Source organism: Equus caballus, chromosome 10, assembly GCF_041296265.1.
Source record: "Equus caballus isolate H_3958 breed thoroughbred chromosome 10, TB-T2T, whole genome shotgun sequence".
NCBI classification, from domain to species: Eukaryota; Metazoa; Chordata; class Mammalia; order Perissodactyla; family Equidae; genus Equus; species Equus caballus.
In genome coordinates this window covers 55,627,366-55,654,405 of record NC_091693.1, presented here as the reverse complement: position 1 = coordinate 55,654,405, position 27,040 = coordinate 55,627,366, and the positions used below count along the sequence as shown (strand labels likewise).

The 27,040-nt window shown below is 39.3% G+C and overlaps 1 protein-coding gene and 1 long non-coding RNA gene across 3 annotated transcripts in view; both read left to right on the top strand.

Annotated features, from left to right (window-relative positions):
* The window catches only part of GPR63 (G protein-coupled receptor 63), a 55,062-nt gene extending 46,068 nt beyond the window's left edge, over nt 1–8,994 (top strand). Inside the window, exons 2-3 of one of the 2 annotated variants that reach the window (XM_070223572.1) lie at nt 1,931–2,047; nt 3,194–8,994. In XM_070223572.1, coding sequence (XP_070079673.1) covers nt 3,291–4,583 — 1,293 coding nt within the window. In that variant the 5' untranslated portion in view covers nt 1,931–2,047; nt 3,194–3,290 and the 3' untranslated portion in view covers nt 4,584–8,994. The remainder of the gene's footprint in view (nt 1–1,930; nt 2,048–3,193) is intronic. The other variant, XM_001501202.6, reaches the window with a different exon arrangement.
* Nucleotides 8,995–19,626: 10,632 nt separating this feature from the next.
* On the top strand, nt 19,627–26,006 carry LOC138915801 (uncharacterized). Its single transcript, XR_011422104.1, has 3 exons — nt 19,627–19,937; nt 20,240–20,451; nt 24,061–26,006. It is a non-coding gene; the product is annotated as an uncharacterized lncRNA (long non-coding RNA).
* The last annotated feature ends 1,034 nt before the right edge of the window (nt 26,007–27,040 follow it).

Below are 27,040 nucleotides of genomic sequence, written 5' to 3'. Positions count from 1 at the left end.
GGCAGCCCAGGGTTGGGATCCTGAGCATGGACATGGCACTGCTCGTCAGGCCACGTTGAGGTGGCATCCCACATCCCACAACTAGAAGGACGTGCAACTAAGATATACAGCTGTGTACAGAGGGGGTTTGGGGAGATAAAGCAGGAAAAAAAAAAAAAATGATTGGCAATGGTTGTTAGCTCAGGTGCCAATCTTTAAAAAAAAACAAAAAAAATAGAACTACCATATGATCCAACTATTGCACTTTTGGCCATCTATCCGAAGAAAACAAAAACACTAACTCAAAAAGATATATACACCTCCATGTTCATTGCAGCGTTATTTACAATAGTCAACCTAAGTGGCCATCAATGGATGATTGGATAAAGAAATTGTGGAATGGAATGGAATGGAAAATTATTCAGCCATAAAAAAGAATGAATTCTTGCCATTTGTGAGAACATAGATGGACCTTGAGGGCATTATGCTAAGTGAAATAAGTCAGATAGAGAAAGACAAATACTGTATGATCTTACTTATATGTAGAATCTAAAAAACAGCACCACCACCAAAACAAACCCCAGGCTCATAGAAACGGAGAACAGATTGGTAATTTCCAGAGGCAGGGGATGAGGATGGGCAACATGGGTGAAGGGGTTCAAATGGTACAAACTTTCAGTTATAAAATAAATTAGTCATGGGGATGTAATGTACAGCATGGTGACTATAATTAGTAATACTATATTGCATATTTTGACATTGATAACAGCGTAGGTTTTTTTTTTTAAAGATTGGCACCTGAGCTAACAACTGTTGCCAATCTTTTTTTTTTTCTGCTTTATCTCTCCAAATCCCCCCAGCATATAGTTGTATATCTTAGTGGCATGCCCAGCATAGATCTTAAAAGTTCTCATCACAAGAGAAAAAATCTTTTGTAACTATGTTTGGTGACAGATATTAACTAGACTTATTGTGGTGATCATTTCACAATGTATACAAATATCGAATCATTATGTTGTGCACCTGAAACTAAATTAACGTTATATGTCAGTTATACTTCAATAAAAAAACAATCCAGTGTTTACACTTCAGGATGGATATGTTTGTTTATTTGGTCGAACACAATTATAGGTGTTATATTAGGCTTAAGCTGCACATTTGCCTATTTATAATTTTTCTCTAGAGATGTATTGAGGCTGATTATGTCGCAAGCACAGTCTTTATTCTTATTTGGTGTATATTTAAGTAGTTTTAAAGAGACTTTTGGTGATTGTGGTATAAAGCTTTCCAGCTACCACTGCCCCTGCTCATTGGCCTTTTGTGGTTGATAAAGTTGGAGAGTCATAGTCTTAGTGTGGCATCTTATCCCGGTATGTTTTACATTTCAAAGTGAATATGTGAAAATGGATAAAATCTAGTAGGGACAAAGAAATTAAGCTATTAAAATGAGAGTAAACAGTAAAATTAATATTTTGAACAAACAGATTAGTATTCTCCTTATTCGGAAGGGCAGCCCTGGAGAACAAAGAGGGGACTGTAGCGAGGTACAGGTATGGTAGAGAGCCTGTGATTTGGCTACAGTGCTGGATCTCGGGTCTTGTAAATGGGATGCCTGCACCCTCTATACCCTGAGAAATGAATACATGAATGTTTGGCATTTACCCCTAAAATCAATGACTAATTCTAAGCCCAAATAATGAGCAGATGACAGTGTTGTTTTAAACTTCTGTGCATGTATTTTCCCCCCAATCTTTGGGATTTATTCAAAGAACCTACCTAGAAATCCAAAGAGAGGTTGTTTTTTTTTTAAATCATATTATGCACTTTATTTATTTATTTATTTTTTAAGGAGTAGCTCATTTTTTTTCAAGTTTTTTTTTTTAGGTTATCCCTGAGCTAACGTCTGTTGAAATCGTCTTTCTTTTTTTCTTCCTTCTTCTTCTCCCCAAAGCCCCTCAGTACACAGTTGTATATTCTAGTTGCAGGTCCTTCTAGTTGTGCTGTGTGGGATGCTGCCTCAGCATGGCTTGATAAGCGGTGCTAAGTCTGTGTCCAGGATCTGAACCAGGTGAGTGTGTGAACTTAACAACTTAGTCATAGGGCTGACCACAGAGAGTTCTTTCTAATTAAAGAGGTTACCCTTCTAGTAAAGAAGGAAGAACCCACACCACAAAGTGGGTTAGTAATATAGTAGATTAAGAAAGTCCCTTCCAGAAAACTCTAGGTTTGCAGACATTGGTAAGAAGTTGGGGGTAAGGATAAGAGCTAGATAGTAAGAAACGTTTTGGAGCAGGATAACCAAATATCTTTGTAAGTTGTCTGGAATAGATCCTTCACACCTGAATGTTTTTCTGGTCATCTCCTTTAGAATTTCCATCTTTATTATTTGACTGACATATTCTATCAAGTTTCTAACACATGATAAGGTCGGTTTTAGGAAGAAGAAGTTGAGAAGATAGAATTATATGTATCAGAAAATAAGGGATGGAAACAGGTGGGCATGGGAAAGAAGAGAGAATGTGAGAAGCAAAGAGAGCTTTGGGGAAAAAAAAGAAATCTTGAAAATATGACCAAGACTTTTTAGTATAATTTTTCTTCTCCAATTGAATAACTTCTCCGGTATGGTTGGTGGTGGGATTTCTGGGAAGAAACCCAGGAACAAACAGAAAGCTAGGAAACAGTTTCAAACCTTCATAGCTAATAACCTGGTACCTGCTTATAAGGGGTTAGAGCAAAAGTGTGTCATTATCATGTGTTAAAGAGGAAATTGAGTTCAGGATTCTTTGCCAACTAGTTTTGTGCTAATGTGAAAATGGAGTAGGAGCCTGTACCAAAGAGCTATTAAGAAAAATATTAGTATTCTCAGAGGAACTTGATAATAAAATTATATTAATGGTATCTGTGGAAAGGCCATGCTGCTACTGGAAATTTAAAAGAAGAATTAACAATAAGGTTACAACTTTTGCCTTTGAGGCAGTAATACATTTTGATGCTTTTCACTTTCACTTTATGCATGACTGTCATGAAATTTCTATCGTGTTTGACTAAAAATAACAGAACAACAATATTTTAGTGCTGAGTAGGTTAGAGACTTGAGTATTTTTCAAGGGTTAAAAAGAGCAAAACTGATCCTTCATGATGAAAGGTAAAAAGTCAAATGAGATTTAGAAAGCCCATTTCTCATTTCTTTTTTGTGTTTTGGGCTTGTTTTCAGGCAAAAGGACTCCTGTGGAAGATGGAGCTCTTTGTCCAAGCCCATCCATGAACCATGATACTGCTGCTCTGTGTTGAAATTCTTGAAGAACCCCCACATGTCGGCTGCCGCCTTCCATCCTACTGAAACCATGGTCTTCTCTGCAGTGCTGACTGCGTCCCATACTGGGGCAACCAACACAACGTTCGTAGTCTTTGAAAACATGTACATGAATATTACAGCCCCTCCACCATTCCAGCATCCCGACATCAGTCCGCTGCTTAGATACAGTTTCGAAACCCTGGCTCCCACTGGGATGAATTCCTTGACAGTGAATAGCACAGCTGTGCCCCCAACACCAGCAGTTTTTAAGAGCCTAAACTTGCCTCTCCAGATCATCCTTTCTGCTATTATGATATTTATTCTGTTCGTGTCTTTTCTTGGGAACTTGGTCGTTTGCCTCATGGTTTACCAAAAAGCTGCCATGCGATCTGCCATTAACATCCTCCTGGCCAGCCTGGCGTTTGCAGACATGTCGCTTACAGTGCTCAACATGCCCTTTGCCTTGGTAACTATTCTTACTACCAGATGGATTTTCGGGAAATTCTTCTGTAGGGTATCTGCTATGTTTTTCTGGTTGTTCGTGATAGAGGGAGTGGCCATCCTGCTCATCATTAGCATTGATAGATTCCTTATTATAGTCCAGAGGCAGGATAAGCTAAATCCATATAGGGCTAAGGTTCTAATTGCAGTTTCCTGGGCGACTTCCTTTTGTATAGCTTTTCCTCTGGCTGTAGGAAACCCTGACCTGCAGATACCTTCCAGAGCGCCTCAGTGCGTGTTTGGGTACACAACCAATCCGGGTTACCAGGCTTACGTGATTTTGATTTCTCTCATTTCTTTCTTCATACCCTTCCTGGTGATACTGTATTCGTTTATGGGCATCCTCAACACTCTTCGGCACAACGCCTTGAGGATCCATAGCTACCCTGAGGGTATATGCCTCAGCCAGGCCAGCAAACTGGGTCTCATGAGTCTTCAGAGACCCTTCCAGATGAGCATTGACATGGGCTTTAAAACGCGTGCCTTCACCACCATCTTGATTCTCTTTGCTGTCTTCATCGTCTGCTGGGCCCCCTTCACCACTTACAGCCTTGTGGCAACGTTCAGTGAACACTTTTACTATAAGCACAACTTTTTTGAGATTAGCACCTGGCTGCTCTGGCTCTGCTACCTCAAGTCTGCCTTGAACCCACTGATTTACTACTGGAGGATTAAGAAATTCCACGACGCCTGCCTGGACATGATGCCCAAGTCCTTCAAGTTTTTGCCACGGCTCCCTGGTCACACAAGACGCCGGATCCGCCCCAGTGCTGTCTACGTGTGTGGGGAACATCGGACTGTGGTGTGACTGTTGGAACCGCCTGACATTTGGGGTGATGGTTGTTCTGTATTTGACTGAAGTCTTCTTTCACGTGGCTTTTCCACGTGTACTTTACTGTTTTTTTATAGGGTTTGTGTGTAGGTGTGTGTGTGTGGTGTAAAGAAAGAATGGTGGTTAGTTGTAATTCTGTTACCAAGGATACACAATAGGGAAGTGATCACAAATGTTACCTCCAGGGTTCAAGAGAAATCTTCGCTTTAGGATGGGGAGATGGTTTTTTGTTTCTCTGATTGATTTTGTTTTTGAGGTAGAAATCAGGATTGTGCTTTACTGAGCCTGCAGTTGCGTTGAATTGTAGGTGTTTTGTATGCTGCTAAGGAATGCTTAGTTTATCAGTTCTCTTTTTCTGGAAGACACTGCTGCTTTTTGCCATTACATTGGAGCCAAAAACCACATACATCTCAGTTGCTAAATATTTACTTTTATTGAAAAAAGAAAAACCCAAGAGGGTTAGTGACATTTTAAAGGTCATTAATATTTTCTTTGGTGCACTTTAAGAAACAATGTACAAACGAATTTAGTCATGTTTTTCAGAATTGTTTTTGTACATGACATGTTGTGCTTTGGGAAACATGGCATTATCATTTCTAGGAAGATAGTTTTTAAAAAGTGCTTTATCTGCATATACAGTTTTAAAGGAGAGAACATAAAAATGTAGAAATTTTTCTAAGCACAATAGCGATTCTTTAGAGCAATAGGGCAAAGTCGAGGAGACAGATTACTCTGGCAAGTCTAAGTGGGATGCAGTGAGGGGTGGCTGGTGTGGGCTCTAGGGATTCCTTTGACTCAAGGATTCTCACTGAGTCCAGTGGGAGGAGGGTACCATTCATTGGACACCTACCATGTGTCAGCACTGTGCATCATTTTATCCTCACAGCATCCTGTGAGGTAGGTATTATCGTTTACTTTTTACAGATGAAGAAAGCAAGTCTCAGAGAGCGAAATCTTACTCAAGGTTGGGAGTAGAGCTGGGATCCAAGAAAATCTGTCCTGAGATTTTTTGAGTCCTGAGACTGTGCTGTTCTACTGTGCCACCTTGACACCTCATTCAGGTTTAGATGTTTCATAGTCAAGAGAAAACTCTGTGTATCCTTTAGTTTTTTTAGACTAAAACCTTCCTTTCAAAAATAGCTTCATTTTTTTTTTTTTGAGGAAGATCAGCCCTGAGCTAACATCTGCCACCAATCCTCCTCTTTTTGCTGAGGAAGACTGGCCCTGAGCTAACATCCGTGCCCATCTTCCTCTACTTTATATGTGGGACGCCTGCCACAGCATGGCTTGACAAGCGATGTGTAGGCCTGCACCTGGGATCCGAACCGATGAACCCCAGGCCACCGAAGCAGAATGTGTGAACTTAATCACTGCACCACTCGGGTGGGTCTTAGCTTCTTTTTTTTAATTATTATTACCAGAAGAAATGTGAAACCATTACAGAAAGTCTGGAAAATAGAAAAAAAAGTCACTCACAACCAACCTTTTATAGTACAACTTTAAAATCTTAGATAAATAAGGCTATAGGGAAATGAAGTGATTTTTTGGCTTGCAAAACAAGTGACTGACACTTCTGGAGAAGTTTTGTATGGCTGTCTGTAGGTGTTGGGCTTGCGGGTTCACAAGTTTCCAGTTGTCCAGCTGTTTCTAAATATTCTGGGCAGAACAGCATTGTTGCCCCAGTGTTTGCCCATAGCAGAGCTGGAGTTTGTGAATGCGCTCGGAAGTGTGTCTCCTGTAAAGAAGCAAAGATGGGCCCTGGTCCGAGCGAAGAGCAAGTTTTAATAGGACATGTCTGAGATTTCAAATTATTTTTCTCATGCTGACGATCTGCCCCCCTAGCTGTATCCAGAACCTTTGGTCCCCTTCTCTCTGTAACCACTGATACAGTTTATAAAACAGTCAACAGGGACGGGGCTGCAGACTAAGACCATGAGGGCTGAAAGTGTAGCCTCTTGGCTGCATAGCCATTTAGGAATAGGTAAGTTAACCATGAACACTTTGGATTTATAGCATCCTATCAGAATCTTAGTGCTTTGTGAACCAGCGGGAAAAATGAGCCTCTGTTTCTTCACTTGTACAACCAGAGTTGGGTTAGATGAATCTTTAAGATCTTAGCCAACTTTAATGTACTTTTCTCTATGTGAGAGTTGGAGATTTTTGAAGAGCCAGGCTGACGTCAGGTTCACTCTTTGGTTTCCAGTATTACTTCTGGACATTTTACTTCATTAGCTATTTCTTAGAATTGAACGTCTGAAGAGCACATGGCATGGTGTCAGGAGTTGGGGTTTTGGAAGGTTGGTGACATCTGGAAGGACCTGGAAACCCGGCTATTCAGGCAATTGTAATGGTATTGGAACTCATTTTCCAGTGAAGGAACTCTTTTGAGATTCAAGCATATTATTCAATATGTTGTTTTGGGACCATCTTCGGATAATAGTTACCTACCTCTTTGGTTTCTAATTTATATTATTTACAGGTAAAATTGCTTTTGTCTATAGGAATCTTATAGAACGTAAACACTGTAGTAGATCCTGGTAGCACATTGAGGTGTATTATGCTTTCCGTTTTCAATATAAACTGGATTTCAAGCAGATATTCATAGGATATTTGAAATTAGTCTTTCTCTAAGGAGAGTCAGCGTGATCTGTATTCATCTTATGTACTGGCAGTAGGTCTGGAGACTCTTTTGTGGTTGGAGTTGAAGCTGGGGTTTACTTTCTTTGTCCTTTTTTTATGAGCCATCCTTTGGTACTTTTGTGCTGCTCGGTAGGCAGTGCATCATTTGGTGAGAGTTCTTGGGTGCCTGCTGAGATGCTCGGTGTTTGTGAAGGAAGACCACGAGGGGCCTTTGTGAGAATTCAGCAACGACACCGAACAGTAGTTCTGTTTACACTGGATAATCTTGATCAGATGACAGTTTACAGGTCACTTTGAACGTTTTTATTATGTATACATTTTGAAAGCTTTAAAAAAAAAAAGCAGTACTGGTGGTGTACCTTTGAAAAACTTAGGTGCAGAAGCTCATGTTTCCTGTTTCCCTATATTTTCTTGAGGGGAGAAAAGGATACCACTACTAATGAGCACTGCTGAACGACATAATCAGAAATGTTTTTGTTTTAATTTTTCTTCTGGCTAATAAGTAAGAAACATGAAAGAGAGAGTGAAATATTTGTGGTCAAAAGAAATCCCCAATAGCCTGGAATAGTGATCTTCAAACTTTACTATGAGTATGTGTCTAAGTATTCCCAGTGGAGTTTGTTAACAGTATAGATTCCCAGGGTCCCCAGAGGGTCTGAAGTGGGCCAGGGAGTGCAGCCTTGTTGAGCACTCTGCCTGATTCTGATGGAGATGGTCCCTGGGGCACACGCTTCAGGAAACACTCCTATTGAAAATATACCCATTTGAATATTGCCTGTTTTATCCAAAAATGTTGGTTTTGTGTTGGAAGCCCTTATCTCCTAGTGCATGGATAATCTACATCGAGAGGAAAATCTGCATATCATTGTTCCTAATTTGCTGCCACGGGTGTTAGTGCCGAATCTCGCCAGTGTTAGCTTTACCTTCTTTCAACTGGTAAAATTCTAATAGATCATATGGTTTCACAGTAGAGCAGTAAGAGTGAAAATATTTGAAAGTCGTGACTTTCAGGAGTCTAATTCCTCTCTGTCTTCTCCTAGAGAGAGATCTTTATTGTCTGGAGCTTCCTGAAGAGTATGAGGGCAATGTAAAGATTCCTCTAATTCCCACTGCTCTGCTTATGCCAGTCATGTTCAATGGAAGCATGAAGAAAATAATCCTTGTAATGTATGTATTTCAGTTGCTGACAAAGATATTTAATTTTTTCTGGATCCTTGCTTTTGTTTACATGAAAATATTTATGTATATATCACAGAAAAATTTTCACTTGCTTGAAATTTTATTCTACCATGATTTTTAGTTTAAGTTTAAAGGACTGCTTAATTCAGATTTATTTTCACAGCCATAGTCCTGTTAAACTGCCTTCATTGAAGACTCAGTTTTTTAATAATAAAAATATCAAAGCACATGTTTGTTATTACAGGTAAATGGTAATACATACTAGATATATATTGGTACTAGTCCTTTGTAATTAAAATTAATTTATTTTACAATAGTACCTGACCTGTATGAAAAAAAAAAAAAAAACACTTTAAATTTTGGGTGGTTAATATTAAAAACTCAACAAGTATGGTTCCTTGTGCATATTCTTATTACAAATACGGAAATGCTCCCAATAAGAAAATGAATAAATGTTTAACATTTCTGAAAGTGGAGTTTTTTTTGAAAGGACTACTTCATCTTATCTTAGAAAAATTTGTCAGGAATAATACTTTATGTTAAATTAAAATCTGAGTTTAGTTTCAAATCCTTCTTCCTTTGGGTTCTTATTTTCAAATTAGCCCTCAAAGTCTGTGTGTATGTAACTATATCCTAGTTTTAGAAGTTCTCGGAGTAGCTAAGTGTGAAAAGAAACTTGGCAAAAGAGCATTAGTAAGAAACAGTTTTAAGAAATTCTGTCTAGAAGAGTTGTAAAAATGGTACTTCTGAGTCATTTAAAATTAGATTGTCACTTGGCAAAGCAACGACAGTGTCTGCTCCTGTTTTGATGAAATGATTTCATACTGCCCTTCCATTTCTAAAAATCTAAGGCCTTTCTAAAATCCACAGGAAGTATCATATATTTGTGTATAAGAGTTTCAAGTTTTTGCCAATTAGATATGGGGTTTTATTTTCTCTTTTTCACTCATATGCAATAGCTAATTATATTTCTTCTTTTTAAGTTATAAAAGAAGTTGATCTGCAAAAGAAGGTTGTCATTGAATCCACATTTGATAGTTCCTTCTGAAACGAAAAAGTAAGAAAGATATAGCAAAATAGAGGAACGTATTGATTTAAAAATATTTTCACGTCTACCATGAAAATAATGAAGCCTGCTCAATTCATTCATAATAAAGAGAACCTTTAGGAGCAATTTCAACCTTAAATATCAAGGTGCAGTCAATCAGATGCAATGCAGAAAGAAAAAATAATAATTTCATGGCTGTATCATTTAATGTTTAACCAGAGAAACAGAACTAGGGGAAGATACTTATCAACAGATTTATTGCAAGAATTGGCATGCATGATTGTGGGGCTGGCTAGGCAAATCTGAAATACAAAGGGCAGGTCATCAGGTAGGGCAGGCTGGAAATCACAGGCACAGCCTGAAGCTGCTGTCCACAGTTGGGATTTTTTTCTTTGTCAGAGAAGCTTCAGTTCTGCTTTTAAGGCCTTTCAACTGATTGAATCAGGCCCACCCAGATTATCTAGGATAATCTCTCTTAGTTATTGTGGACTGATTATGGACTTTAATCACATCTATAAAATACCTTCACAGCAACATCTAGATTGGTGTTTGATGGGATAACTGGGGACTGTAGCCTGGCCAAACTGACACAACTAAAGCCCACTAGAATCGCAATATCCAAACTTAAAATGTAATAAAATCCTTCTATGAGGCTGTAGTGGTAGTCCAAAAAATTCAATCATGTAAATCTCAGTGTTGACATTAATAAAGCAACCAAGATAAGCTTGTTACAAAGAATGGGATACACATTCTAATTGTATTATATTCAAATTTGCATAATCACAGGGCTCAATATTTATCTCTCTTTTTCACTGTATTTATTTTGAAGCATCTCAAAAGGGAGTAATAATCAATTGATCAGATGACTCTGGAAGCCAGCTTCCCTGCTATGTAAGCTTTCATTATTTCTAATACTTATCAAGGATGATGTCTTTCCAATGAGGAATTTGAGAGCGTTTATAGTTATAACAATATTAAGTCTCAGCATAAAAGTATGCTAATAGTAATAATAATAATGTTGGGTGCCATTTGTTTGCCACTTATTGTAGTCAAGATACGCTTTATCTATTTTAATTCACAATATTTCTTCCCTTTTCCAACTGAAGAAACTGTTCCCAAGAGATTAACTTTTTCAAGCATAGCCCAGATTCAAATCTAGGCCTAATGCCAAAGTTCATATTTTCTTAGGCCACCTTACTCCGATTGTTCTCTGATTACAGAACTGAGTCCCTAGTGAAAAAGAGCTTACTAAGCCTCATCCTGGATGATGATTACCCTCCATGCATTAGGTTAATAAATAATTATAGCAGCAAAACCTATACACAACGTTGTACATACTAACGCAAAATCTAGGTTAGTTTGTTCTTGGTCTTAAGTCATTAACTCTATTTGGCTAAGTCAAAAAAGAGACTCTTGAGCTGACTGGGCACCTGAGAGCCTTGGGCACACCATCTCTAATGTCACAGAACCTTCACAGAGGTTGTTAACTGTGCAGAACTATGGGGACACTTAGACACCCAGACACTTAAACTTCCCTTAAATTTTGTAGATCCCAGAACCCCTTTGGGAAAGGCCTGCACCCTGGTGCACAGTTGGTGTTCAATTATGTAGTGATTTGTCTGAGGTACTGGGGTTTATCTATAGTAACCATGACGTGGGGAGAAGAGGTTGAGATGATGAAGTCGGGAGCCCGGAGCTCCTTGTGCTGGCTTTGACTCTCCTGCTGCGTCACCGGAACTCTTTCAGCCTGACATAAAATGGCAGTGTTTTAAGATACCCGTGAACTCATGATTGGTATAGTGATTAGAATTGCTTAATCGATTGAATCCTTCGTACCAAAACCAAAACAAAAAAAAACTCTGTTACTGTAGTTTGTCATTGTATATTCTTGAAAACGATGAAAAATATATTTTTAATTGTGTAATTTATTGACCATCTGTTCTGTGACAATACCTCTGTTACAGGTTTTCAGTTGCATTATACCCTAATAAGCAGATGAAGAAACAGTTTTAGAGCAGTTAAATGACTTGTCGCATTGAAGAGGTAGAGATGGGATTTGCACACAGCTGGATAGCTCCCAGCTTAGAGGTCTTTCCATTTCACTTAAGTCAGTGAGGTTTTATTGTCGGAGAGAGAAAGGCTGGAATAGGGAGATTGCGAGGTTTGGAAAAACCAATAATCAAGTAAGCAGAGGCCAGATAAATTATCTTGGAAAGTATCTTAATCTTATAGGTGCATTTTTATTAGTTGAAAGAAGAATAATAGAATGTTTACGTTTTTAAGGAAATAATTTTTCTTTTTTAGTTCATCACCCAAGCTCAACCACTAATAAACAGCTGAGCTTGGGGACAAAGGAATATGGGCAGGTCAATGTGACATGGCCAGGAATTGTGCTTCCCAGTGTGGGCCAGCAGTTTGTTCTCAGTCTGGACTTAAACCTCCGAGGGGATTGAGAGGGGTCTATACACCCACATGCACTGGTGAGTATTGCTATCACTTTTGCTCTTCTGGACTTAATGCTCGAAGAACTTTTCCTTCATGGATACTGAGGACTCTTTGGGAAACTGTCAGTACCCGGTGCATTTCTGTCTGCTCTCACCTCCTCTTCCAGGACTCATCTCATGAGCAAGGTAACTGCAAATGGCACAGAAGACATTTCTCTCTGACAAGAAGAAAGATGAAGTTTTCTTGTACGACTTCTCTGAAGATTTATAGTCTCAAAAGCTATGATTAACTTAGATTGCAAGACATCACACTACTTATGTTCCTCTGTGTGAAGGCTACTATTGCCAAGCAATGGGTTCTGTTTGATCTCTCTCGAGGGCGAAAGGCTTCTCATGAAAACAAACAAGATGCACACTGAAGAGAAATAGAGCAGTGTGATCTGACAGAGTTGTGGTGACAGCCAAACAAAGAAGAAGACATCAGCTCGGTCTTGAGTTCTAGCCTTACTTTTCGCCCTTTAGTTCACACGTTTCTCCCCTGATAGACACTAAGCTCCCTGAGGGGAGCAGGGCCCTGTGCTTGTTTGTTTCCCCAGCACCCAGCATGGTGGCTTGCAGAGAGTAGTGGTTCCCAAAAGTCTGGAAATGGACCTTTGATGATAGAATCCTGGTGGTGAAAATCATAATGCACTTATCCAATACCACGTAGGTTCCAGGTGGCAAGACCTGAGACCAATGCCCAGGTGTTTAGTCTCTAAGCCCTGTGACCTGCCCACCATACACAGCTGCCTCCTTGATTTATGGGAGAAAGTAATCTAGGGGTTATCTGACACTCCATCTAGGCTACTTTAGGGGATGACCGTATAGAGTGGATAGAGCTGCTAGATTTTCATTTACTAAACCTGGCAACCTTAAGAGTGGTGCACATATGTGTGCAATTTTTTGATCCTATGATGTGCACATCATGTCATGGAGGAGGTCCTCTGTTCTTCTTATTTGTCAGACTGATCTGTGCCTGCATCTTGTGGTCTTGGTTAAATATGCTGGGGTTCAGGTTTCGAGCAGTAGGGGGAGGACCTGAGTCATTGTGCAGCTGAGGAGCACTGATACAGATAGTCGGACTGATAACAGCAGGTAAAAGGCGTGTTTCTGTGACTGTTTTGTGTAATCTCAGTTTGTTGGTAAATGAATGATGATGATGATGATATGGACAAACGTGTTCAATAACCACCTGCATCAGGGAGATTTGGGATGGGAAATGTTTTCTGTTGCTGGAATTAGACATCCATATGGTGAATGCCATTTGAACACTTGCAAGAGAAATTCAGAGTTTAAATCACTTTCACCATAGTTTTGGCAGGACTGGGAACACATTTTTTTTTCAGCTGTTCTTCCTGATGGGAGCTATAAATAGCTTTGGGGAAGTATATAATTATCTCACAGTAGAAGCTCAAGATAAAAAGCCACATGAGATTTTAAAGGAACATTTAATAGTTGCTATTATGTAACATTTATGAAATATGCTCACTGTGCTCATTGTCTTTGCCAGGAAGAAACTTGGAATAAAAAGTCAATCCAAGATGTGACATGTATAAATAGACCTAAAAGGTATATTAACATGGTGCCAAAATGAAGGGTTAGTTCAATAAAAAAAGAAAATTTAGGAGTAAGAAAGAGTCAGCCAAGTCTGTGTATTATTGTATAGAATTGAAGAAAACTTATATTTAGTAACAAATCTTTAAAATACTGGCAGTTTAAAACAAGGATGAATAGTCACAAAAACAGGTACCATTATGGTATATGTATGAGGTAGTACTGTGTTTTTTTGGCAGCTAGCTTAGACTTTTGCATATAAAAGTTTACCTACTCTGGTCAGTGAATAAATACTAAAAGATTTATATACTAAACAAAGATTCATTGTTGGCTGAAGCAAGGTAAGTGTTATAAATAATGATTTCAGTCATCAGCTCCTGGCTAAGACTGTTATTACAGTTTAAATCTATTGAAAGTCCAAAACCAAATATTAATGACAGTTGTCGTTTGTCGGATACCTGCTAGATGATGGAAGTACTATATCTATATGAATATATAATCTCTAATTCTTAGAATAACTCTAGGAGGTAGATATTATCATTCTGAAATTTTACAAATCCATCAAGGTCACAGGACTCATAAAGTGGAGATACAAGAATTCAAACCCACATCTGTGTGGACACTGACACTCAGGCTTTTTTCAAGTTGTGGTACCATCTATCCAACCTCTTACTATGCTTGCTTATTTCTTTCACCTTATTTTTCCTTCACGCATGAAGGATTTTCCTTTAGAATCTGATTGGCTCACTCAACCTAGTTTGGACTTCATGATCTGTCCTGTTGCCTCTGGTCCTGCCCTCAGCTTGTCCTCAGTTCTTCTACGGTCTCCTGGCTGTAGGCTTTAGAGATCTGTCTACATTACTCATCACATTTCATATTCGTATATACTAAGTTCAGCATTCCTAAGTACTCCTCAGTGCTGATAATTTGCATAGATGCCACCTACAAGATAAAACATGAATATCCTCATTATGGCCTGAAGTCATGTGTTAGTCATTTGCAAGCAAGAAGCACAGGAAATGAACCAAAGATCCTTATTAAGCATGATTGGTCCTTGTATGCTCAGAGAACTTCCAAATATAGGGCAGAAATCCAGGCAGGCCAGGCAGACACACAGCTGCTGGAGGCCAGGGTCAACAGAAGACTTCTGAGATCTGAATAATCGAAATGACGGTAGTTTCTTTGTGTTGGAGTTCTTCTTAGGAAGAGGTTCAGACCTGGTGACCACTAGAAAGGCAGACAAGAATTTGGAAGTGGGAAGGGACTCAGGCTGGAGAAGTGCCTACACTCAGGCCTTTAATAAAAAGCTGGAGACCTCCTCTGGAATGTTGGCTTGGCCAAGAGGTCATGGGATGCCTAGAGGCATGTGGCTCTTGTCACGAAGTCCTCATGTCTTTGAAGGAGGGCCTCATAGGAATTTGCCCCCTTCTGCAGCCTGAGTGCTCATCTGGGTGCTTTCAACTTAATCCCAGAAGGGGCTGACAAACTGATATTATGGTTTAGAGGGTTAGGAATAACACCAAAATGAAAGCAACAGTTCCTTGCTCTTCTGGAATGGGGCCAGTTACCCACAATAAAATACTCAGCAATCACCAGCTTAAGAGAAAAGTTCAGATCTAGGCATGAATATGGTGAGGGCTTGGAAGTAGAGTGTGAAAACACTCAGTGTGGCAGGTGCAGACCACGTTTAAATCAAAGAAGTTAGGAAATTACCGAACCTTGAGAAATCAGGTTTGCAGGAATGAGGCCAGTGGGTGAAGGCTTCAGCAAGCTGATGAGGTGCAGAGCTGACCATGCAAGATGGGCCTCCCTCTACTGGCACCGGAAGAAAATGGACCTTTGCTGCCCTCACATCTTTAACTCATCCAACACCATGTGCACTGATTCTCTTCATGCTCTGCAACCCAACTCACTCATGGGCCTCCTGGCTTATCCCCAGTACTTACTCTTGTGAATGGCTTCCTCCCTTCATCCTGACTTTTGAGGATGCTCTTCTAGCAGTTAGTTTTGCTTCCTTCTTACACTACAATGAAAATTCACTAGCCGTGCTTCCTCAGGTGACCCTAGGTAATCACCTTCTCTGGTCCAACCATAACCCTGGATGGTATTACCCTGGCCCCTCAAATGTGACATGAGCATCAATCTGTATATTCATTAAAGTAATGCTAGCTTCTGACAACAAATCCCTCAAATCAGTGGCTTAACACAAGAATAGTTCATTTCTTTTTCATATAACAACACAATCTAGATAAATGTTCCTGGTTGGCGCCAAGTTATCATTTAGGAATCTGGGATGATGGAAACTCTGCTATCTTCAGCATGTGGATTCCAATGTTCCAGTATTGAGCTGGTGGACTGGATAAAAGAGGGCCCATAGTTGGACACCTGGGAGATTTTAATAGACCAAGCCTGAAAGTGGCATTCATCACTTCACCTCCATATTCCATTGGATAGAATTTGGCCACGTGGATACACATTTCTGCAATGGATACTGAGAAATGTAGTCTAGTTGTGTGCCCCAGGTGGAGAAGAAATGAGGTTTGGTAACAACATAGCTTTTTCTGCCACAGTAGAGCCAGCAGTGACCCCTTTGTTTCTGGCCAGAGTGTCCCAAAGAGAAGAAGCCACTTGAGATGTAAGCATCCCTCAATGATAGTGGCCCAGGAGAGTTCCCCTATGTGCAGGGCCCTCAGCTTCCCTCTGATACTCTTAGCACAAAGATTTCCCCTGACACAGTCTAGCACCTCAATGTCTTTATGCTGTTGATGAACTCTGTACCCCAGGCTGTGAAATTTATGGGTGAGGCAGAATGAATCTTAATGTCCTGGCTGAGAAGGAGACAAGTAGATGAATAATCCCACACTCATGACCAGCCAGACTGCTCCTAGAACACCATGCAGGATTTCTGGAAGTATTTCAGGCCATGTCAGATTGTTCTTGCCTGGCAGCAAGTGCCTCCACCACCATCTGCCACCTCTACTGGGGCATCAGTCAATGTGTTGCTGTGTCTTGGAGTTCTGTTTGCCAGCACAGGTTTTATCCAGGAACAACGAGAACCTGAGTGTCTGACAGGAAGGCTTTCTGGACAGTTACATCATTTATTAGTATAGACCGCAAAGTCAGTTGTCTGTGGATAGAAGATTAGCTGGCAAGCCAACTGCATCGGCTCACTGGCTGAGAACTGGAGATAAGCTATGTGTGTGGAGGAAGTGTGCTCCTGCTATATGAAAGTGCAATCAGTGGGCATGTTTACAATTGTATACCGGAGAAACCAGTTACTTCTTTGAGTATTCCTCTCCGTCTGTTCAAGGTGCTCTTTACCCAGTGAAGGGAGATGTGCAGCCTGCTCTTGTAAGTGCAACTGCTGGTTTTTCTCTTCTCCCTTCCTTCCTGTTCTTTTATTTCAGTAAACCAGTGAACTCTGGGTGCTCATGGGACTGAGATGGGCTGGGCACAGACCCATGGGATGCTAGTTATAGAAAATCCTGTTCTTTGGATCCTGGTGCATAGGCCCAGCTACTGAGCTGCCCAGAATTATTCAAGTCTGAGTAAATCCCACTGATTACCACTGATAGATGGGCCCTGGGGGAGGCTCATGACCCATGAATGTCTGGATGGAAGATCACACGGAATGACTGGTCCTGGAGGTCAACCAAAAGACATACAGGCTTTCCATATAAATGTAGATCTTAATCATCCTCATGTGTCCCATGTGATGACTCATGAATGATATTCTCCTACCTTCTGACCTCGTTTCTTAATTCTTGCATTTATGAGTTCAGTTTACTCCCAGGAGCTGATGCTTGGCTATAAATTCCTGTTTTAACTCCTTAATTATGATTCAAGTTATGCCCCTGGAATTGTGGCTGCAAGCTTCCTTGGGAAAATATTTCACCGAGTTCAGGAATTCCCCAGATTCCTGTAGATCACCAAGACCTTAATCTGCAGCTCTCTTGCTGGGACTTCATTTGAACAGATGGGACAAACTCTCAATAAAGCTCAGCGCCCTAAGTTGCATATATCTCAGATTCTTTTACCTCTAAAGTACTTTATTCCAAATATTTGTGTGTGTGTGTGTGTGTGTGTGTGTGTGTGTGTAACAAACCCATTTAGCTTATGAAAAGTACAGAGGCCTAACCAAAACTCACTGAATCAGAATATTCAATAAATAGTTTGATCCCTATCCTGCTTTCTAGGAGATTCTCTCTTGTCCATTGCTTTCTATGGCTACATCTCCGATGGATATTGGAGAGAATGAGCTATCTAATAGTGTTGTCTTGGAGCAGTCTACTTAGGGTTAGTAAAATATCGGGGTCCTGGGAGTTGCTTTAGAGCTCAAACAAAGCAACTTCCTTAACAGCTTATGAGGCTTTCCACCCTCCAGGCCCCTTATCATTCCCTGAGTTCCATGGGCTAGCAACCCAAAATCAGACATTGTATCAAGACATAGTTTTTGAGTTGTGAAACTTGGCATGGAAATTTCAATCTCTTAGCAGCTGGCCTTCCTTAGTCTCAGACATCGGCTGGTGTTCTTGACTCTCAACTGAATGGGTTGCATTTTGGTCTCTGCCTAGGGATAAAATCAAACAATGGCTCTGGTAGGTGTCATCAGTAATTTGCCTTTTGCGCCTAGCCTCCTTCCAGCTTCTTCTTTGCAGTTAGCTTAGTCGTTCCCTTTGTCACTCACTCCTAGAGTGTGTAACAGCAGATAGGTGCATGGGAACATATCCCAACTTTGTCTCCTGGAGCAATTCTTCCCTGCCTTTCCTAGCAAGAACTATAACTGACAGTAGAACATTCCATTTTCCAACCCCTGGTTTCATTTCATTGGATTTTTAGCTATCTCAGATTTCAGGCCACAGGCAGAAATGGTTTGCATTAACATAGTCATAATTTTAATTCCTTCCTGCTTTCAGATGGGCCAATTTCAGCCTAAGTGAATCTTTTCTTTGTACAACCTTATATAAGGCCACAGCAAATAACTCTCTCTGAACTCCTAACTCTTTTCCTATCAAGTCTTTTATTGGAAAGTTCCAAGGGACACCTGGTCTCAATCCCAAGATACAAGGTTAAATATTTCACTACTTCTCATCAAAGATTACCAACTTCCCTGCCCAAGATGGAAAGTGCTTGTTACTTTCTACCTTACTTTTGCCTATTCTATCTTTTTTATCCATTACTTACATTATCCCACTTCCAGTTCCTTTTTTTTTTAATTCATTGAGCACTCTTTCCATTGTAAGTGACAGAAAACCAATGAATCCGGTTTGGGCATAGGGAACATGCTCCACCCTGCAGCCCGTAAGTGTACTATGGGCTAAAAGTGAGACAAAGTGTGGGTGGTTCTCTAGAGACAAGTTGGGGTACAATGACTAAAATGATGGTCTATGATTATTGAATGGTCAAAAATCAACAGATTTCCATTACGTTAGGTCTCTCAGCTGAGCTGCTGAATGCTGCTGGAGACTATCACACAACCCTAAAATTGGTGACATTTCAAGTTCGTGTTCTCCAACTTTATTTTGACTTCAGCACTACTCAGCAAACTTTTCACATTGCTATGTCATCTCTTTTAGAGGTTCCAAAAATGCTTATTCCTAAACTGCTATTCTTCTTTTGGCACAACTCTCCGTTCACCTTCAGCAGACAGCCTTGCCTTTTACTTCCTATAGAAAATTGTGGATAAAAGGTAAGCTGTCCCTCACCTTCCTGTTCCGACATACACAAATTTGCCTATATTGAAGTGACTTTTACCTCCTTTCCTGCTCCTGCGTCCTGCACTCCAACCTTCTGTCCTTCATAGGAAGCCCTCAATTATCATTGTGCCCTCTCCTGTATTTGTAAAGTCTTCCTCTCTACCTGCATATCTCTCACAGCCAGAGCGGGCTTACCATAAAGCCAATGAAGGTTAAATAAGCTTCAGAGCATCTTACTTGCCTGAGTCTCTTTCTAGGCTCTGGGTGGAAACTTAGCAATGTGTTCACAGGGTTATATGTATTTGTATGCTGTGCAAAAGTAAGATATATTAATGGTAATTTTTCTGTATATACTTTCTCACTCACTCTAAGACCATTGTCTATTTCCAGTTTGACTTACCTTCTGTCAAATTTCCTTTGTGTTTTGGGAGTTTGTAGGCATTTTGGGATCCAAATTGAATTGGGGACACATTTTCGTGTAGGTTTAGTGGGATGTATATACAGTTAAGTTATTGCTAGCAAGCCTTGTGTAGGAATGGCTTCCAGGAATACTCCTACTCTCCACTGTGCTGACTCACACTGCATTGTAACTTGAAGGTGCTGTACGAATGCATCTTTTGGTGCCTGGCACCGGAAGTATGAGGATAATGGAGGAGAAACAATATTTGAAATGTTTGGAGCCAGAAGCTAATCTGTGGAAAATTCTTCCAATCTTCACATATGTAAAACTGTAAGTGGAGAATTCACTTCTCATTGAAGCCTAGTAAAATCGGAAGTTCTCTTCCTGTTACATATTTAATAATGCAATAAAAAGTTCAGTTCACATATATTTCTTTTGGGATGGGAATAATGTGAAGTAGAATTTACCAGAATTGCTGTGTTTGCAAGGCAGAAAGTTTAGCAGTATTACAAATGACAAGTGTCTATGTTGAAGTCTCATGTTTTATACATTCCAACCATTAATATTAACAGGTAAATTTTGAGCAATCACATTAGAATAATGACTGGATTATCTTCTTGTTATCTCTATAGAAAATTATTTTAGACAATTTTTGTCATACAAAGAGATAATCAAGGAGTATATATCCAAAAGAGGTGGCCCATCTTGGCAATGGCAGTGACACCAGAACAACCAGCACCTCAGCAGCAGTGGTGCCAACATCCCCAGAAAACTCAGGAGCAGCAGCACAGGTGGAACATTCATCAGCAGCTCCCAAACCCATAGAGAGCCTGCAGAGAGCCAGGTAACAATGACAGCAGAGCCCATGACCCCCGGTACCCCCATATTTTTAATGTAGTTGTATTAAAAACAGCTATAACCACTTCAATTTGGTAACAAACTCACAATACAAAACGTCTCCCTGCAACTTCAGCTCCTTCACCTTTGGCAGCAGCACCTACAGACCCAAAAAACCTGAACATGGTGGAGTAGCCCATGACCCTGGCTCCAGCCAAACTCTCCCCCTCCTCCTGCCACAGTAGGGGAGCCCATGACCAGGTGACTCCAGAAGCAGCTGAAGTACTCACCAGCCCAGTAACCCCAGTGGTGACACTCACAACTGCAGTGACACTGTAAGCAGCAAGGCATCAGCAATCTCAGAGACACAAGCAACACAACAAGGGCACTGATGACACCTCTGGCAGAGGCAGTGGAGGGTGGAAAGTGCAGGCTCTTGCATACAACCAGAAGCACTCAGAATCAAAGTAACCAAATAAGAAAGGTGTTGGCTAACACAAATGTGCCAGCAGAGGAATAACTCATCAAGTACCACGAAAAGCTACAGTGACACAGTATCACAAAAATAAAATGATAATTCTCAAGAAACTAAACTTGAAGTCACAGAAAAATTGTGATCTAACTGACAGAGAATTCCAAATAGCTGTCATGAAGAAACTCAGCAAGTTACAAGAAAACTCAGAAAGACAAATCAATGAGCTCAGGAATAAAATTGGTGAACAGAAGGAGTACTTCACCAAAGAGATTGAAACTCTGAAAAAGAACCAAATAGGAATTCTGGAGCTGAAGAACACAATAAATGAGATGAATTATAAAGTAGAAAGCATTGGAAATAGAGCAGACCATATGGAAAAGAGAATTAAGTGAGCTCAAAGATAGACATCTAGAGATTATTCAGATGGAAGAGGAGAGAGAACTAAGATTTTTAAAAAATGGAGAGATTATAGGAGAAATATCTCACTCAATTAGGAAAAGCAAGATAAGAATAGTGGGTATCCCAGAAGGATAAGAGAAGGAGCAGAGAACTTATTTAAAGAAATAATAGTGAACTTCCTAAACCTGGGAAAGGAACTTGATATACAAGTACATGAAGCTAATAGAACACCAACTATCTCTATGTAAAAGACCGGTCTTCTCCAAGACACAGTATATTAAAACTATCAAAAGTCAATGACAGAGAAAGAATATTAAGGACAGCCAGAGAGAGGAAAATAGTAACCTGCAAAGGAACCAGCATTAGGCTATCAGTGGATTTCTCTGCAGAAACTCTACAGACTAGGGGAGAGTGGAATGATATATTCAAATATGGAAAGATAAAAACTGTCAGCAAAGAATACTGTATACAGCAAAGTTATCCTTCAGATATGAAGGAGAGATAAAGGCTTTCCCAGACAAACAAAGGCTGAGGGAGTTCATTGCCACTAGACCTGCCTTTTAAGAAATCTTGAAAAGAGCTCTCCTATTGAAACAAAAATGCAAAGATATACAAAGCTTTAAGCAAGAAGATAAATAGACAGATAGAATCAGAAAATTGCAACTTGATACTAGAATAGGTTAGTAAATACTTAAGTGTAACATAAAGGCTAAAGAGAAAGAAAGCATTAAAAATAAGTATAACCACTTCAATTTGGTAACAAAGTCATAATATGAAAAGAGTTAATTTGTGACAACAAAAACTTAGAAAGTGAAGAGGAAAAGGAGAGAAGCTGCATAGGCAAATGGAGAGAAGATGGTGTCAGCAGAAAAAGGACTATCTCATTTATGAGATCTTTTATGCAAACCTCATGGTAATCACAGAGCAGAGTCACAAAACAGAAAAAAAGAAGAAACTGAGAAACACGTCACAGAAAACTATCAAACTGAAATTGCACACAGAAACACAGGAAAAAAGAAACAATAGAAATACAGAACAACTAGAAAACAAGAGATAAAATGGTAGTATTAAGCCCTTATATATCAATAATCACCCTAAATGTAAAAGGACTGAATTCACCAATCAAAGACTCAGAATGGCCGGATGGATTCAAAAACAAGACCCAACAATATGCTGCCTCCAGGAGACCATTTCAGCTCTAAAGACAAACATTGGCTTAGAGTGAAGGGATGGGAGATGATAATCCAAGCAAATGGCAACCAAAAGAAAGCAGGTGTAGCAATACTTAGACCAAATAGACTTCAAGCCAAAAAAGATAACAAGAGACAAAGATGGATATTATATAATGATAAAAGGGACATTCCACCAAGAAGCCATAACATTCATTAATAGATATGTACCTAAAATAGGAGCACCAAAGTATATAAAGCAACTATTAACAGACCTAAAGGGAGAAATTGACAACAACACAATAATTGTAGGGGACTTTAATACCCCACTAACATCAGTGGATAGATCATCCAGTCAGAAGGCCAACTAAGGAACAGTGGCCTTAAATGAAACACTAGGTCAGATGGACTTTATAGCTCTATGTAGAACATTCCATCCAAAGGTAGCGGAATACACATTCTTCTCCAGTGCATGTGGAACATTCTCAAAGATAGATCATATGTTGGGAAACAGAACAAGTCTCAATAAATTTAAGAAGATTGAAATCATATCATGCATCTTTTCCAACCACAATGGTATAAAACTAGAAATCAACTACAAGAAGAAAACTGGAAAAATCACAAATATGTAGAGGAAACATGCTACTGAACTACTTTTGGATCAATGAAGAAGTCAAGGGAGAAATAAAAAAATACCTGGAGACAAAAGCAAATGGAAACACAGCATACCAAAAATCTACGGGATGCAGCAAAAGTGGAACTAAGAGGGAAGTTTATAGTAATATAGGCCTACCACAAGAAACAAGAAAAACCTAAAATAAACAATCAAATACTACACCTAACAGAGCTAGAAAAAGAAGAACAAACAAAGCCCAAACTGAGTAGAAGGAAGGAAATAATACAAATCAGAGAAGAAATAAATAAAATAGAGACTAAAAAGACAACAGAAAAGATCAATGAAACTAAGAGTTGGTTCTTTGAAAAGATAAACAAAATTGACAACCCCTTACTGGGACTCACTAGGAAAAAAAGAGAGAAGGCTCAAATAAATAATCAGAAATGAAAGAGAAGATATTACAACAGATATTACCTCATATGCTCAACTCCCATCACAACACACACCTGCCTTTTTCCTTTATATCCCATTTCTTTGTATGACATAATCATTCAACCAGTTTAACAGGCCAGAGACTTGTGTTTCATCCTTTATTCTTGGGCATCTCTCTACCATTTAATTGGTCCCTACGTTCTGTCAATTCTATTTCTTTAAAATTTCTTAAGCTCATCCCTTTCTTTCCATTCCCACCCATTGTAGACCAGTCCCTCAGTCTTCTCTTTTCATTTTGATTTCTGTAATAGGCTTCAGTCTTGCCTCCTGTAAATCCACCTTCCACACTGTAGCCTAAGTGATCAACCTTAAATGGAATTCTATTCTGACAAATATTTTACAACGGTAGTCCATGTGTGTAAATGTAAATAATTAGTATACATTATTGACAAGAAATGAAAAAGGTTTTTTTTTTTACTTAGAGAAGTATGTGAGCTAAAATATTTGTATCCCCTTTTCCTTTAGGAAGAAGTTCAAGCTCCTGAGCAGAGCATATGATCTGACTCCTATCTACCTCTCTGGACCCATGTCCTTTTACCACTTAACTTGCATTTCATACTCCAGTACTGCCATGCTGTTGTATGAACACATACATTTCTCAAGTTCTTTCTTCTCTGCTTGTGTGTTTGCCACGTATATTCACATGGTGAATTCTGATTCATTCATTGAAATGAAAATGAGATATCAATGCCTCCCAGAAACTTTCCCTTTCAATGCCATTCTGAGTTAGATGCCCCTCATCAGGGTTCATCTCTCTCATTATACTCCCTTGTAATCGTTTGTTTGCTTTTCCCCATAGTCTTCATTATGGACTTGGTACATGGTGAAGGGAAGCAACATGTTTTTGCTATTCCATCCCCTTATATAGTCACTGGGATGTGTTGTCCTTCAATAAATATTGAATCAATTACTGGATGTGGAAATGCAGCTATTGGAAATGTTAATAATGTGGGTTGTTGATGTAAAAAAGTGTCCTGTGGGGAGGCAGATTAGTGTAGAGGAAAGAACATGAACTTAGAACTGCAGCAGATATGGTTCACGTCTTCACTTGACCAGTTGTTTAACTTCTGAGGCTTTGTTTTCTCATCTGAGAAAGAGCGAAAAGAAAATCTATCCTTCACTGTTCTTAAGAGATTTGGAAATAAAATAATGTTTGTAAGACACCTGGCATGCAGAGTTCATCCCATTAATGTTAGTGAGAAGTCATAATGATGGGGATGAACTTGTATCCCACATGAAAGCTTATTTGCCCATCCTTTCAACAGGTGCTGCAATAGGACCAAGGATTGTTCTCTCCAATTCTGTCTTACTTCTCACCAATTTAATTATAAAGTAAATATTTGCTTTAAAGAAGAAATTACAGGACACAGATATCTTACTCCTTTATTATATGACAGATATTATCTACTGCCTTCATCATAATGACTTGAATTCACAATCTCTCAGCCCTCTCTCTAATAACAAGAATCTGTCAATTGATATAGTTGTATGGAAAATAGTTTTGCTTTGATTACTGTGCCTCCAAAGAAAGGTTTACTTTGATTTTCTTTTTAAAAATGTCTCCCTTTTTATTATAAAATGAAAACGTGTTTATTATAGAAAATCTGAAGGATGCTGCAAAACACAAAAAATTAAGAAATACCCACTGATGAAGTGCAATTCAAAACTACAATGAGATATCACCTCACACCCATCAGAATGGCTATAATTAACAAGTCAATAAATAACAAGTGTTGGAGAGGATGTGGAGAAGAGGGAAATCTTATACACCGCCTGTGGGAATGCTAACTGGTGTAGCCACTAAGGAAAACAGTATGGAGATTTCTCAAACAATTAAAAATGGAAATACCATATGATCCAACTATGTCAGTACTGGACATTTATCCAAAGAATATAAAATCAGTAATTCAAAAAGATATATGCACTCCCATGTTCATTGAAGCATTATTCATGATAGCCAAGACATGGAAGCAACCCGAGTACCCATCAATGGAAGAATGGATAAGGAAGATGTCGCATATATATATACAATGGAATGCTACTTAGCCATAAGAAAAGACAATATTGTGCCATTTGTGACAACATGGATGGACCTTGAGGGTATTATGCTAGGTGAAATAAGTCGGACAGAGAAAGACACACACCATATGGTTTCACTCATATGTGGAAGATAAACAAACACATAGATAAGGAGAACAGCATAGTGGTTACCTGAAGAGGAGGGGGTAGAGGGAGGGTGAAAGGGCTGAAGGACCACATATGTATGGTGATGGATAAAAACTGGACTGTTGGTGGTGAACATGATGCAGTCTATACAGAAACTGAAACATAGTGATCTACACCTGAAATGTACACAATATTGTAAGCCAATATGACCTCAATAAAAGGAAGAAATGCCCACTGATAACACACATATATATCTCTTCATTCTTTCTTTTTGCACATATATTATTACTAAGTGAAACCAATCAGATTGTAATATTACTGTAATTTGTTTTTCATTTAATAACAGTCATTCACTATTATAATATACTTTATAAAAATGACTATCAATACAATATGCCATTATTTATTTAACCTGTATTGTTTATTGGGCACTTAATTTGTTTTTAATTTTTCTGCTATTACATATAATGCTGTGATGAATATCCCTGAACATATTTACCCACTTTGTGTTTTTTGTTTGCTTGTTTTAGATAAATTCTAAGGAATGAAACTGCAAAGTCCAGAAGGTTGTCATCTTTTAAGTTTGGGGGGATTTATTGTCAAATTACATTCTAGAAAAGTTGTATGAATTTATATTCACTCTGGCGAGTACCTACGTCCTAACCTAAGATTTGACTATGGAATTAATTTTAATTTTGGTAAATGAAAAGTGGAAGATATTTATTTCAAAATGCAATTTTTCCCTTCTTCTTCCCCACAAATCGCCCCCAGTACATAGTTGTATATTCTAGTTGTGAGTGCCTCTGGTTGTGCTGTGGGACGCTGCCTCAGCATGGCCTGATGAGTGGTGCCATGTCCATGTTCGCACTGAGGATCCGAACCAGCAAAACCCTGGGCTGCCAAAGCGGAGCTTGTGAACTTAACCACTCAACCACAGGGCCAGCCTCCAAAATGCACTTCTTTGACTGGTAGTGGACCACACAATATTTCGTATCTTCATTTACCCTTTCTATTTCTATGTGTGAACTACTTTGCACATTTTTCTCTCTGGGCTTTCATCTTTGTCTTGGTAATTTGTAAGAGTTTTTCCCATATACAGAAGACATAATCTGTGCATCAGGTTGTCTAGGCTCTTGCCAGCTGCACTGTTCTCAGTTATTTAAACCTGTCATGCTTGCTGATCTTCCTATCTTCACATGCTCTGTTTTCTCCTTCCTCTCTTCAGGTCATGTGCATTCCTCGGGGTGGTCTTCTGTAAACCTTCCTACCCCAACTTGTC